We start from the raw sequence: 13,645 nt of genomic DNA on the forward strand, positions 1-13,645 counted from the left end.
GGCAGATAGGATAAGGTTAAGCTACGTGTATCGTCATCGCCCGTATAGAACTTACCATTGCATATTTCCAAGTGGCGGATTAGTATTGCCGAGGTAACAAACTGTATGCCTATCCTCCTAATTTTTTTGAACTCCAATTCGGGATATTCAAAACAGAAGACATAAACAGTCATTTCGCCTTCTTACCAGAGTCTATAGGACTTAGACCTCTTTGGGCCCTTTGATTTATTACCGTTCTATATCCATCCCTATGTTTTGCTCTCCAATATTTGATAAGTTACCAAACCATCAATCGAAAACACGAGAACTGATTGCATCTTGTCATTTTCTCTACGAGGTTTTACAGTCAGATCTCACAACAACACTCTCAACCACCTGATACTGATGGTCCAGAGCACTGCTCTCTCGCAATCTCCACGGCCTTTTATACCCTTGCTTCCTGCTCCACCTTCTCAAAAACGGAGCGATAATTGTGCTCATCGAGACCAGCAATTCTGGCTCGTCCTGGATATTGGGTCGAAGGACTCGTATGAGTAGTGGTGCGTCGACTCGCCCGATAAGATACGCCTCTGCATTCTTCAGAGTCCATCTTGTCTGCTGTGGTGTTAATCTCTGCGTGGCTAGGCCATCCTGAAAAAGTGATACGGCAGTCGAGAAGAGGGATGTTGAATTCATCCATGGCTCTGTTGGGCCTCGACACCTAACCTGGTCCGTTTCGAAGCACATCGTCGTTACGTAAGCGAAGGTCGCTACGTCCTCGGAGTCAGCAAGTATTCGGGCCCAGAAGCTCTCCCTTTCAATGGGTATTTTGAAGCAATGGACTGCTAATCCCGAGGGGGCGCAGCCAACAACAAACTTTTCACCCTTCCTATCTACACCCGTGTCCTGCAACAGAAATAGGACGGCGATAGCGAGAGTCTCGAACTCCGCCTGCAGTTCGCGGTCTAGCTTTTGGTAGCCTGCTCTAAAATCATCACCTCGTAATATCTGCAAGATGTTGCAGGCTTGAAGGTTCTTCCAGTGACAGGGCTGGGTAGCGAGGTCTATAACGTAAGCGGGTAGGATATCGGCGAGGAGCTCTCGTAGTCGCACCCGTCGTGCGATACCAGTACAAAAGCTCACCTGGACAGCGAAAAGCCCTTCTAAATCGGCGATGGAGAGGGATCTCTTAGCGAGGATGTTGGACTTCTTGGTCTGGCCCAGTCTCTTCACCCACGTCTGGGCGAAGTTCACTATTCCCACAGCGCTTTGTCCAGCCTGCAAGCCAAGGCCTACCTGCCTTTCGGACACCTCCCAGTAACTTGGAAATGTCCCCAGCTCCTTCAACCATGGAACAGCCATCTTCACTCGATCCCGTATGGTCACCCCGCATACCGCTGTCATTGAGACTCTTGACCCGATGACCATCCTTTCATTGCGAGGAAAGGTCGAAGAGAAATCTGTGTCGCACTCTGATGCTGGGCTCCAGTGTAGAGCGGGCAACTGGTGGTTTTCTGTGGAGATAGGGACGATCAGGCCACCACCAATCGATATTGCATGGAGATTTTCTGAATCATGCTTTGGCATTATGAAATCTCCAGGACCCCAGGTGTCAAGCAGGTCTTCAGGGTAAGCCTTCAAGTCGAACTTCTTGTCAGAATCTGAGAACACCTTTAACCTATCAAAAACCTCAAAGTACTGAAAGGTAAAGACTCGGCGCTCAACCATCTCACCAAAGCAGGTCAACTCTATGGGGGAAGCGAGTATGCAGGGCCCAGTAAATGATGGGCCCCAAATTTGGTTTCCTATGAGCAGCACACGCTTTAAGGGGGTGTCCAGAAAGAAAGGGCTAAAGGGCTCGCAATGACCTTGCGCGTAGAGAGCGAAGGCGAGGGAAAGAAATTGGGCCGTCAGCGAGTCCAGTAACTGTGGATGCAAGCCCTTGAGGCTGGCTTGTGAATTTGTGCGTGACGCTAGTGATTCCAGTGTTGATGAGCCACTAGGGTCTATTCGTTCCAGCTCGACCATGAACTCTTCTCTTGCCAGAAAGGTGAAAGAGTCGCAACATCCACCGACTTGCTGAAGTGTGCCGATAGCCTTCTCTAGATGTTGCAAAACATCTGGAACAGCCTGAACTGATTGGCTATTTATCAGTGAGACGATTGCAGTTGAGTGAGCGTCTTCAAAGATTACAGACCCAAACTGGAGGTTTTGAGACCCATCAGGCATAGGACTGACCCCTCTGATGCCGCATAAGTATTCAATATTCTCACGAACTGAGTTCTCAGAGTCTTCGATGCTCAGCAGATCCTCAAATCCAGGCCGGCACAAGATTTGGATATTTTGACTCGGACATTCTCCCTTCAAAGTCCTCATTTGAGTTTTCTGTGGCTGGGTGCCATCATCGCTGGTTTACACAAAGGTTTCTTGAAGGATATCAGAGGACTACTCGGCTTCAACAGGATCGATATCCATGAGGCGGTCTGGACTAGCACCTCAATCTCCTTGGTACAGGATCACGTACCTCAACAGCAACAAAATGCTACGTCCATCTCGCGCAAGGCTGAGTTCGCACTAGCATTTCTTGCCCAAGGGGAATCTAGATACAGGCAACCACCCATCTACCCATATCCGCCGCCTGGCTCAACGGCCATTGGAGATCTAGACCTCGAAGTTCGTCTTCACATGGCATGTCCAGGTGGACACGGACTCAAGTTCTCCAAGATCACCTGGAATTGTGCTGGAGGAAAGGAGGAAGTTCAGGAGACAGCGATCATGACCACAACAGCTCATCCTACACACATACCCGGTTGCGCTGCACTTACAAATCCCGTCAACTATACAGGGCTGTGCCCTGACAGAGATATTTCAGAGCTTGTCACCAGAAACGTATTTATGTGGATGCGAGAGATGGATGGCTTTCCAATCAGCGAGCTAGACATATACAAGCATGGATGGTTTGGCGATGGTGACTCTGATGATGACGATAGCAACTGTGCCGAAGGAGATGGTGGTTCCACAATTGACTGTAACTTGAGTGTTACAGTTGGAGGTTAGATCTCCGGTGTTATGACCGCGCGCTGCAACTCGCTCTAGATTCTGATCTATGATAGGAGCATAGATATCATGTCCGATGCCAGCATTAGATTAATAAGAACTTGAAATGAACCAAGCGCTTCATCCACTTCAAGGCATTTCTAAATGTAAAGTCATATTGGTGCATTCATATTTTTTCCTATGCTAAACCGAACGTATTTATTCAATAGACAGAGGTAAAGCCGGGCTAATAAGCACCTAGACTTCGAAGAGCTCAGGGATGTCTGACAACCTAAACAGGACATAATCCGAGGCAAATATGCAACGATCCCACGGGCCGCAAACTTCAACTCTACATCCGAAACAAGGGCATGAACTTTGACCGAGCTTCTTAGCGGATGCCGTTACTTAGGTCGGCCCTACCACCTCATCAGTCAAATATTAATCCAAGACCAGGTAAAACAAAAGCCCAGTCGTTAATGACTGAGCTGACTCCACGAGCATAAGAATTGATCTCGTTCTAAAGACGCAAAACAGGCTAATACATAATGTGAATATCGACATATAGTATTTCCTCTCTCGCACACCATCCTAAGTAGTCGCTACTTAAGCCTAAGCCTTCCCTAAGTCCAACCTGAGTCTCGGCTGAGCTGACGTCCTGGTGTCGCTTTTCGGCCCCTGGCGACTGACGAAATTAGAACAGCCCCACCCACAACAAGGTGACCATGTACTGCTAACAGACAGCCACGCCTAAATGATGCCGGCGGCATATCCTCTCTTTCTATCAAGTCTCAACCTGTAAAACTGATAGCCAAACTGAAGTAATACGCTCTTGAGATTCAGTACATCGTGACTTCTTTTGGGCCATGAACATACGCTTTTCATTCGTGATACGGTACCTAGGACTTCCCTATCGGTCGGGGTACCTTCACACTCGATCCGCGGTTTGATGGTGTATGGCATTTTTTCTGAGGCTGCTGAAAACTTCAATTAGGGAAACCATCCGCGCTGCGTGCTTCTTAATCAAGGAGACACGTCACAATTACCTTGAGAGATAAGCTATTCCTGAAAAGGACTGCTGGATCAGCAGGCAGCCTTTCGTTATCACCGAGGAGTCTGCTTTGTTAGCATGGCATGACACCCAGCGATTGTGAAGCTGATGGCAAGAGTAGGCAAACAAGCGCTTCGGGCGATTTAGTGGCTGTTACAGCACCTTGAGGCACTGGAAGGCATCTCTGTCGCTAAAATCAAAGCGTAGCGCGTTGCAAGCGCGGTGGGTTATTTGCTTACCGAGGGTTAAGCGGCAATGATTAAGCCCGTGTCCAATAGGGTAACAGAAGCACATCCACGCGGCTGCGTTGTGGGGCTCATGATTTCACTCCACTGGGCTAAGGGGTCGCGGATTAATGTTACAGCGTTCCGATTATCAACGAAATCCCACCTACTTGTCTGATACGACACGCAATCTTGCCAAAGATTCCCATGGGCTTTTTGTCTCGACATCCCATAGCCATGGAGTCACATGATGAAGCGCCATACTTTTGCATGGCGGATACAAGATGTCGTCTCTGCCAGTTCGAGTTGGAAGAAGGCGACTTGGTCATCGCACGTTTGTTGGTCCGATCCGTGCAATATTGGCAATGGCTCACGTGAAGATAGACATTGGGGGTCAACGATTTTCGATGGAGTTTAACCTCCGTATGGCCGACACTATACACGACAGTTATGAATGGATCAATTTGCACACTTGTGCCAGTCCTCGATGCATGGCAGAGGGTCGCCGCATACCTTTCTTTCACAACGACTGTTTTTGCTTCAGGCTCTACGACATCTCGGATGCGCTGGTCGCTGCTGGAGACTACGCTTTCGATCCTCCTGCATACGAGAGGAACAGGCGTTCTCATCGCATTAAGCGCCTTCTGGCTCCAAAGTTGAGGGACGAACTTCAAATTAGACTTCCGGCTGAGACATTGATGGCCATAGCTGGACTTCTTGTCCGTGAATGTGCTGTCATCACGGCAGAAGAACAGTCGCTTGGGGTCAATGTCTTTGATATGACCGTTGACCTTACACAAGATGTGTACATTAGTTACACTACTGTCGATGGCGTACGCTATGTGAAGAGTATTGGCAACACGTTGTCAAAGTTTTGTAACGAAGATCACCCTGAATTACTCAGCAAGCCGGGAGAACCTGTCGGTAAGATATGGATCGCTGAAGATTATCGTGGGATCCGCTCTGTAAAGTTCTGTCCCGCAGATGCCTCATTAGCAGGACCTACACCAATCGTGAAGTCGTGGTGGAGACACATCTCTACTCCGTGTAATGTTAAAAACATCACAATTAAATCTGACGTAAGTGTCACCTACGCATGTCAAGTTCCATGTTAACATCAGGCTAGGGTCTCAAACTGAGAGACATTCTTGTTTGTAATGAGACGATACCAGATGACACCAGCAATTATGTTGGTTGGGCGAACCCTGAACATCCAAACGATGTCATTGATATCACAACGTTCGATCGAGTCAATAGCTTTCTCGAGAGACTTCGGATGACGTTCTTCAATTGCAATGCCAATGGTATAACCGGATACACGGCAGTGACTGGCGGAAGTTCCGTTGCAATGATTCATGCTCATGAGAATGATAGTACTCGCTTTTATACAGATATGGACGCTGCTTATCCGCGCGGCTTCTTTATCCATATGCCACTTGACGATGGAGAATTCGTGACTGAGATATGTCGAAGATATGCACTAGCAGCGGGAAATAGGATTTCGGCCTGTCTCGTGGTAAGATACCAATTGATTGCTTTCTGGCACGTGATTGTATTTGTGGCTAACATTGCTGCGGTAGTTCATTACGAATAAAGGTAGAAGCACACTCTTTGGAACAAGCGGCCCACCGGAATCGTGCCTCGTGCTCGATAAGATTCTAACGCCTGCACCGAATGGAACGCAGGTCTGGTTCAACGATTCAACATCGGGGCACCCGAAGTCGCTCAGATATCTTGCATTTGATGGACTTATGCCACCCGTCCAGCGTCCTTTCCCCCCTTCACTTATACCAAACCCTCCGTACTTCTGGACCCAGAACACCGAGTCATGGTTTGTATCATCATGCAGTATGGAAGGAATTGTGTATATGACTCTCTGCAGAGATACATCATTTGATCATCGACCAATCACCGGAATTTTGCTAGAATATGAAAATGGTCACCGGGAATGCCTGGGCCAATTCCGCTTTGATAAGGCCCTCAAAAAGGTGCGAGTAGAGCATACAACGGACCTGTATATTGGTAGCTTGAGGACCACATGTTCATACCTCTATATTGCAGACATTGCCACCTCTCCACTACACGATGACGGAGGCCTGGCTTGGATGCGAGTTTCTCGACATGGTACACTTGAATGGTGGTCGTCTTTTCGTCATTCCATAGTGCGCTACACATCTACTACAGGACAGTTCACCAACTTGGAAACATGACTTTGGATTAAGAACTATATCAAGCAAATGCGAGTATTTTGCAACAACCTTATCCGATCCTGTCACGGGTGTAGTAGGTGACGCCTCGCCGAGAACTGATCCATGCCAACTTTCCTTTGTATGTGACTTCCCTCCAGTCATCTTTGGTTGTTCTCTTCTGGCTGCCATTGATGTCACTGAAAAAGTATTCAGTTGACCTTCCGAAGTGAGCAACCCGACTGACATGAACTTTGATGAACTGGTCACTGACAGAAGACGTCTGCCCATGTTCCCCAACAGATGAGGCTGGATTCTGCGCATAGTATGACGCTCCTGATGCATCGGCCTCACCATGTGTTCCACTTGTATAGTCGCCTTGTCCTGTAGCAGCTTGATATCCTTGCTGCGTATCTGGGTACCCCCCATAGCCAGTTTGACTGTATCCGGTCTGCTGATACCCACTTTGAGGGAGAGGTTGACTCGGAACAATAGGCGCACGGCGAAGCGGAGGATAGGCTTTGACGGTTTCCACAAATCTCGTGAGCGTTTCGGCCTCATAAGAGTCCGCATCGATATATTGAGACCGAGTTGCATCAGCGGGACCACCGTTGAATGGCACGAGCGATAGAAGGTCGGATCCGTAGACAGTCCAGCAGCGGAAGGAAACACCAACTGTTGTCATAACATATACAGATTCCAGATTACTTGTTCTGATGCACCGTTTGGCCGCATCCAGCGCTTGAAACTCGACTTGCCTGACACTACCAGAGGGGCGCTTAAACTCAATCCAGAGCACAGCCGACAAAGTGTCATGTCTGTCATCATATCTCTTCACCACCGCATCGACCCTTCTGCGGGACTCGTCAGGAGGCATCTCACACGAGATCATGTATTCATCTTCATGGAAGGCTCGCTGCAACCAAACCTGCCAGAATGTGGAGGACTGATACTCGATGTCTTGAGCAGCATCCCTGTAAAGCTTTCGAAGAAGGCCAGTGGATGGCACGACACTCATGATAGGTGGTGTTGAAGAAACGAGGATGAATGTTACGAGTATTGAAAGGGATATGGTGGTCTTGAGTGGTTATGTATAAAGTAGAAGTAGAATAGAATAGTTCTAGAACGCTTAGAAGAGTTCTAAATAAGCGTTGTTGGGATGGAAAGGTATGCTGTAAGATTGATGCTTTGGCTTTAAAGTGGTGGACTAAATGTCTATTTTATAGGGAAGGCGAGCCGTAAGCGCTGTCTCCAACCTTGGTGGACTTTCTTAGGATAGTGTTTGCCGCCCAGATGAAACATGGTCTAGTTCATGCCAACCGTCGCAGTAAGCGCCGACATTGTGAATATGTTCCTAAATTGGATTTTAGTCGCGCGCCAGGTTTCGTGGGGGTTTAACTTCAAATACTCCGGCTATTTCCACTTTCAGAAAGCGTATCGCCCAGGCGGGGCAAGTTTGGCCGCTGAAAACTGGATCACTCACAATCAACAAGATCCTCATTTCAGGTCGATTTGCCCGGCTAGGTCATGAATGACATTTCTTATGATTCATGTTCATGGAGATATAATTTCCACGTGGACGGACAGAGCACCGCTGATCTATTCCTCAGCACAAACCCCTTCTAGCTTCTGCCCTCTTGAACAACAGATAATAGAACTTTATCTCCTTCTCTTCTAGCACTGAACGCTTCCCACACATTAATTGATGCTTGTTCCTGCTCAGGAACCGCCTTGCTACAGTCATGGTCATAGCGAGAGGTCTAAGTTCTATCGCAAGTTGTTTAGGAACCCGCGCACTAAAGTAAGGGTGGTGGGTAACACTTCTTCGCTTAAAATGAACCAAATGCAAAGCAGATCTTCCGAATAGCATCGTCGTGTCCTAACTATCAGAATTCATATGCTGGCCCTCGTCTATCCAACTCCTCAACCCGTCGGTGTTCACGATCTCGCTCCGATCGAGGTATGACAGCACTTTTGTGAACTCCTGGATGTACTCCGAAACCCGACGGGAGAGTTGTCTCTCCATCTCAAATGGACAGTTAAGAAGGGAACTGGCGATGCTGCGCACTTTGTAGATCTAACGCGAGTCCTGTTATTCTGCGATACCATGATGAGAAGTGGGATGAGACTTACGAGATATAGACCGTTGGGCTCTAGGTAAGCGTGCGGAATGCTATGGAGGATGTGAAGTAGCTGTCGGGCTACATCTTCTCGGTCCCTCCAGTTTTGCTTTAGCTGCGTTGTAATATATGAATCATCTCCCTCTCGGTCCTTCATCTCTTGCAAAGCGACGTCCATCTTGTCGAGGAGGAAGTTCTGAAGCCACAAGTGGCTGACGTGCAAGTTGGCTCTGGTGCTTTCGTTCTGCAAATGCTCGATATGAGATTCGGTAAAAGCGCCTTGCCGCCTATCACTGCTGTCGAAGGGTTGGTAGTTATCCTCCGGTCCCCATTGGCGCATGTGCGTGGGCAAACCATCAAGTATATACCGCAGTTGATCAAGAAGATTTCTTAGCTTCGACAGACGCTCCTCCGGGGACCTACCAAACCCGCAGTTGCAACCATCATTGACCATGGACTCTCGCATACCCAAAAGAAATGCGCGAGATGCCATGATGAACACTGTAGTGGAGTGAAATGGGGCATCATCTGCTGAGTCAGTGTTGTTTGGTAGCCCTACGGATGGTGTTGATGGAAGCTGGCCGACGATTCCTGTCTCGGTTATGTTCTCGTCGACGATGTTGAGAGGCTCCAATGCAGCAAAATTGACATCTCGAATGGTATAGTTGTCGAGATATGTCAAGTAATTGCATCTGCCAGGTTGTATCTTGGAGTGTCTGCCTGTTTGTCAGTCAAGGCCAGTAGTCGACAGTGATGGACTCACGCGAAAGTGTATAGCTGTAGCCAGAATGATTTCTTCCGTAGTTGAGTCTCAATCGGATTCAGTCCCTCGTATTCGGATACAAGATGCATGCCTAATAGTCTCGCAATCTGCATCGACTCCGCTTCAAACATGCGGCTTTGGTTGATCTGTCCAACTTGGAACGCTCCGATCGAGAGGCAATATGCCGCAGCCCACTTTCGATGGCTGATATGATCCCAGTAATCCGCAGGCCGAAGACGAATGCACATCTGAGAGCAGTGGCTGATCATGGCCGTGCGAGTGCCAAAGCGAGCGGCCAGGGCGTGATAACTGTCAAACTTTGATGGCAGCAAGCCCACGGTCAACGAAGCTATTGATACAAATAGCAGTAGAGTGTCGAGGTCGGTGACATCTTTATTTGATGCTAAGTCGTTACGGAAGGTTGGTAGGTGAACAACAGGGACAAGCGGGTATATGTGATCGACATAGTCTGCCATGATAGTCATGAACAAGCTCCGGGGGCATATTTCATCCGTTTGGAACTGATGCTCGAACAACTCGACATTTTGAGGCTGGTTGAAGTGCGCGACATGGGTGTGAATTGGTGGACGGCTTGGTGATGGCGCATTGGGCGATGATCCAAATGCCAGATCCAGATGAGAATTTCCGAGAGGTGTTGGAACTTCCGCACGGAGCGTCTCTTCTTCTTCGTAATGGGTCGGGCTCTCGACGTGTAGTTCTGGAGAGATTACAGCAGGTGGTTGAGTCGTCCTGATGGTTGTTAGCCAGCTTTCATATGGCGCGTCAAAGCCAAGGTTTCGCTCAGGCTACCTTCGTCTCTTTGGACCTCTAGGCCTTGTCGGTATGTCAAAGCTACACTGAATATGCAGCCTCGAGCATCCCACGCAATGCGACGCTGTTCCTGCACCATCCCTTGGAAACACGCACTTCCTCCGCCGAGCACGACATGCGTCACATGCCCTTGTCGTCAACTGCCTCGTCTTTTCTCCGCGAGCTGTAATAGACGCATCAGCTTCATTGTCAGTTGACAGCAGTGATGTGCTGGGGTCTGCGTCTGTCGCTGCCATGATACCTAGGTAACCGATCAGTCGGGTCAACTTCTGGGGTTGACGAAGCGGAGAAATACAGACTGCGGAGTTAATCATGACCCAGCTAGAGTGAGTGGTTAGGGAGCGTCATTTGCCGCTTGGACATTTTCGTTAGTTCGTTTTTGTCGGAGCCGCATTTCTACGCCTAAATTGGTGGAGAACTTGCGAGGATTCGGTAAAAAGGACGATGCCTTCCGATCAGATTAGTCAATGTGCATTAATTCGGCTTGGTGTGAGTTTGAACTATTGAGAAGCTAACAGAGTTTGGCTTGTTGCAATACTCCGCTACGATCTGGGTTGAGTGCTGTGAAGCCACCATTCACTTGGCCGTGATATCTCAATCATTTGACTCAATCAACGCGCTCGGGTTAACTACAACATCTGTGCGTCACATCTCTCAACAAATGTTGAAACTGAATTTGAGCTCACGATAACAAGATGTCAACGGAAGTGAAATTTTTTAAGTTATTATTTCTTGCATCATCAGATCAATCACAGACAGATAACAGAATTAACAGTGGTATTTCATAGGATGTAGGGTAGTTGACTTTCTTCATGGCCGAAGTCCCCGCCACGTCGCCGCGTTCCGGACCGTAAACGTCTTCTCCAGAAACTCACATCTACTGCTCGTCCCCACCAGCACCGTATACTCCCCCGCGTCACTGCACCAATAATCCTCCCTCTCACTCCAATAACTCGTCGCACGTAGCACGTCTAGCTCAATCTTCGCGACGCCACTTGCTCCTGCATCCAGATTGATCTTGGCAAAGCCCTTGAGCTCTTTGCTAGACCTCGTAATTGTATCAAGAGCAGAGGCAGTGAGCGGTGTTGGATGGGGTGGCTTGACGTAGACTTGTACAACAGCAGCTCCGCACCGCGAGCCAGTGTTGCTCACATTGACGCTTACTGCCAACTTGTTGCTCTCAGAGACCAGGTGCTCTTCAATGTGCAGGTCAGAAAGTTCAAAGGTAGTATAAGACAAACCATGCCCGAATGGGAATAAGGGTTCAATGTCAAGCGTGTCGTACCAGCGATAGCCGACATGCACGTCTTCGCTGTACAGAACCCGACCTCCTTCTGACCGGAAGTTCAAAGCACTAGGATTGTCTGCCACGCGTCTGGGCATCGTGATCGGTAGTTTGCCGGACTAGAACTGTTAGCAAAACAAGATGATGTGACTGGGGTTGACTTACAGGGTTGACGGCACCGAATAACACATCAGCGATTCCATTTCCAGCCTCATTACCGCCGAACCACGCTTGCGCAATAGTGCTAGCTTGGTCCACCCAAGGCATTGAAACAGGCGTGCCACTCTGGATCAGCACCACCGTGTTGGGATTTGCTTGCAGGACTGCGGAGATCAGATCATCGCTGCCAGGAGGAAGAGACATGTTTGCGCGATCCTGACCTTCACTCTCCCACTCTCCGCTCGTCCCAACGCAAAGAACGACTTGATCGACACTTTTGGCCAATCCAACAGCTTCTTCGAGTGCCTGCCGCGGCTCAAGCCTGGGACAGCCTCCGAGACGCATACCGCCTTGTCCAAAGTCAACGACTCCCGACACCTTGAGATCAGAGGTCTTATCGCAGCCCCAGCGCACGACGACGTTGTAGCTCTTGCCACCGTCAAGCATCTTGTTGCCTGTCTTCTCAACGGTACCGCAACCAAGGAAGGAACTGCCTGGCTTTTGGTCGGTGACATTTGAGACTACTAGCTCCCCGTCAATGAAGAGCTCGCCGGTACCGTGGACACAAAGACCAAAGTCCCATTCCCCAGACTTCTCTGGAGACAAGACACCCTCGATCTCAGCGTACCAGATCTGCTCCAATGCTGGATGCTCGTAGTCCACAAACCAGATATTTGAGTCATCCAAGATCCTCGTCTCGAGGACTTTGCGTGTATCTGGCCCCGAAGTCGGAGGCGGGTCGTTGTAGATGCGAAGAGTGAATCCTTGACGCTGACCGTCAACTGTTTTTAAGAGTTTCCCGATTTGAGGCAGTGAACGATGTCCGTAGAGTCCTTTTGTGAAGGAAACGTCCTTCGAAATACCCTTGATGCCCTCCATAGGGGAAACAGTATGGTATGCTCGAAGGCTCGCACTTCCACCACCGCAATAAGCACTGATATCAGCATTAGGACCGATGACCGCTACTTTTTTCGTCGGATCAAGTGGTAGGACTCCATTGTCATTCTTGAGTAACACCACAGACTCGGCAGCAGCTTCTCGAAGAAGGCGAGTATTCTGTTCGCTCTGAAGCTGAGTCTCCGGCGCGTTCGGTGGGATACTCGTGTTCTCTATGGAATGCTTGACCAGCTTCAAGACATTCCTCACACGGTCATCTAGCGTTGACCTCTTAACCTTGTTTGACGTAACAGCGTGAACCAAAGTCTCACCACGCCATCTTGTAGGGCCTGGCATTTCGAGATCTTGTCCCGCGTTGATCGCCTCAGTTGTACTGTAGGTTCCGAACCAATCGCTGACAACTAATCCATCCCATTTCCATTCATCGCGCAGGATATCTTGTAGCAAGTGATGGTTGTCAGGGGCATGGGTGCCATTGACCTTGTTGTACGCCGTCATGACCACCCTTGGACTCGCCATCTCAATAGCAATCATAAACGGAAGAAGATACACCTCCCTCAGCGCCCGCTCCGTGACTTGCACATCAACAGCCATACGCGCACTCTCCATATCGTTACAAGCAAAATGCTTCATGGTAGCAGAGACACCATTCTTCTGCACACCATGCACATAATGTCCCGCCAAGATACCTGAGAGAATAGGATCTTCAGAGAAAGACTCAAAGCCTCTTCCGCCTAATGGTCCTCTTTGGATATTGACGGTAGGACCAAGAAGGACGTGCGCACCTTTGGCGTGGGCTTCGTCTGAGAGTAATTGTCCAAGACGGTAGATGAGATCAGTGTTCCATGTCGCGCCGAGAGAGGTGCCGCAGGGGAGACATGATGATGGGGTGCTGTCGAAGAAATGAGTTCCTCGCACGCCGTTGGGGCCGTCTGAGAGGCGGATTGGGGGTATTGAGAGGCGTTCAATTGCTGCTGTGTGCCACCATCCGACCCCTTCGAATGTTGTTAGCAATGAGTTTGATAAGAAATAATGAGTTAATGACTTGCCTGCCGTAAGCTGGACCTTCTCCTCAAGGGTCAATTGCTGTATGAGGGCCTCCACATCCATTCTG

At 49.1% G+C, this 13,645-nt stretch overlaps 6 protein-coding genes across 6 annotated transcripts; 2 read left to right on the forward strand and 4 right to left on the reverse strand.

Annotated features, from left to right (window-relative positions):
• Positions 1-330: 330 nt before the first annotated feature.
• On the reverse strand, positions 331-2,355 carry FOIG_13639 (uncharacterized protein; the record flags this gene model as incomplete). The annotated part of the gene is made up of 1 exon (XM_031214799.1): positions 331-2,355. The coding sequence occupies one exon, from the start codon at positions 2,353-2,355 to the stop codon at positions 331-333; it is 2,025 nt and encodes a 674-aa protein (XP_031055596.1).
• A 309-nt stretch (positions 2,356-2,664) lies between these two features.
• FOIG_13640 (uncharacterized protein) lies at positions 2,665-3,036 on the forward strand (the record flags this gene model as incomplete). Its single annotated transcript, XM_031214800.1, has 1 exon — positions 2,665-3,036. One exon carries the CDS (start codon positions 2,665-2,667, stop codon positions 3,034-3,036), a length of 372 nt encoding a protein of 123 aa, XP_031055597.1.
• Positions 3,037-4,527: 1,491 nt separating this feature from the next.
• FOIG_13641 (uncharacterized protein) lies at positions 4,528-6,500 on the forward strand (the record flags this gene model as incomplete). Its single annotated transcript, XM_031214801.1, has 4 exons — positions 4,528-4,624; positions 4,675-5,369; positions 5,417-5,806; positions 5,871-6,500. 4 exons carry the CDS (start codon positions 4,528-4,530, stop codon positions 6,498-6,500), a joined length of 1,812 nt encoding a protein of 603 aa, XP_031055598.1.
• Positions 6,501-6,549: 49 nt separating this feature from the next.
• Positions 6,550-7,494, reverse strand: FOIG_13642 (uncharacterized protein; the record flags this gene model as incomplete). The annotated part of the gene is made up of 1 exon (XM_031214802.1): positions 6,550-7,494. The coding sequence occupies one exon, from the start codon at positions 7,492-7,494 to the stop codon at positions 6,550-6,552; it is 945 nt and encodes a 314-aa protein (XP_031055599.1).
• Positions 7,495-8,355: 861 nt separating this feature from the next.
• FOIG_13643 (uncharacterized protein) lies at positions 8,356-9,835 on the reverse strand (the record flags this gene model as incomplete). The annotated part of the gene is made up of 3 exons (XM_031214803.1): positions 8,356-8,553; positions 8,610-9,312; positions 9,360-9,835. 3 exons carry the CDS (start codon positions 9,833-9,835, stop codon positions 8,356-8,358), a joined length of 1,377 nt encoding a protein of 458 aa, XP_031055600.1.
• Positions 9,836-11,000: 1,165 nt separating this feature from the next.
• FOIG_13644 (beta-glucosidase) lies at positions 11,001-13,641 on the reverse strand (the record flags this gene model as incomplete). Its single annotated transcript, XM_031214804.1, has 2 exons — positions 11,001-11,594; positions 11,641-13,641. 2 exons carry the CDS (start codon positions 13,639-13,641, stop codon positions 11,001-11,003), a joined length of 2,595 nt encoding a protein of 864 aa, XP_031055601.1.
• Between the last annotated feature and the right edge of the window lie 4 nt (positions 13,642-13,645).

The sequence above is a fragment of the Fusarium odoratissimum genome, assembly GCF_000260195.1.
Source record: "Fusarium odoratissimum NRRL 54006 unplaced genomic scaffold supercont1.34, whole genome shotgun sequence".
Lineage (NCBI taxonomy): Eukaryota > Fungi > Ascomycota > Sordariomycetes > Hypocreales > Nectriaceae > Fusarium > Fusarium odoratissimum.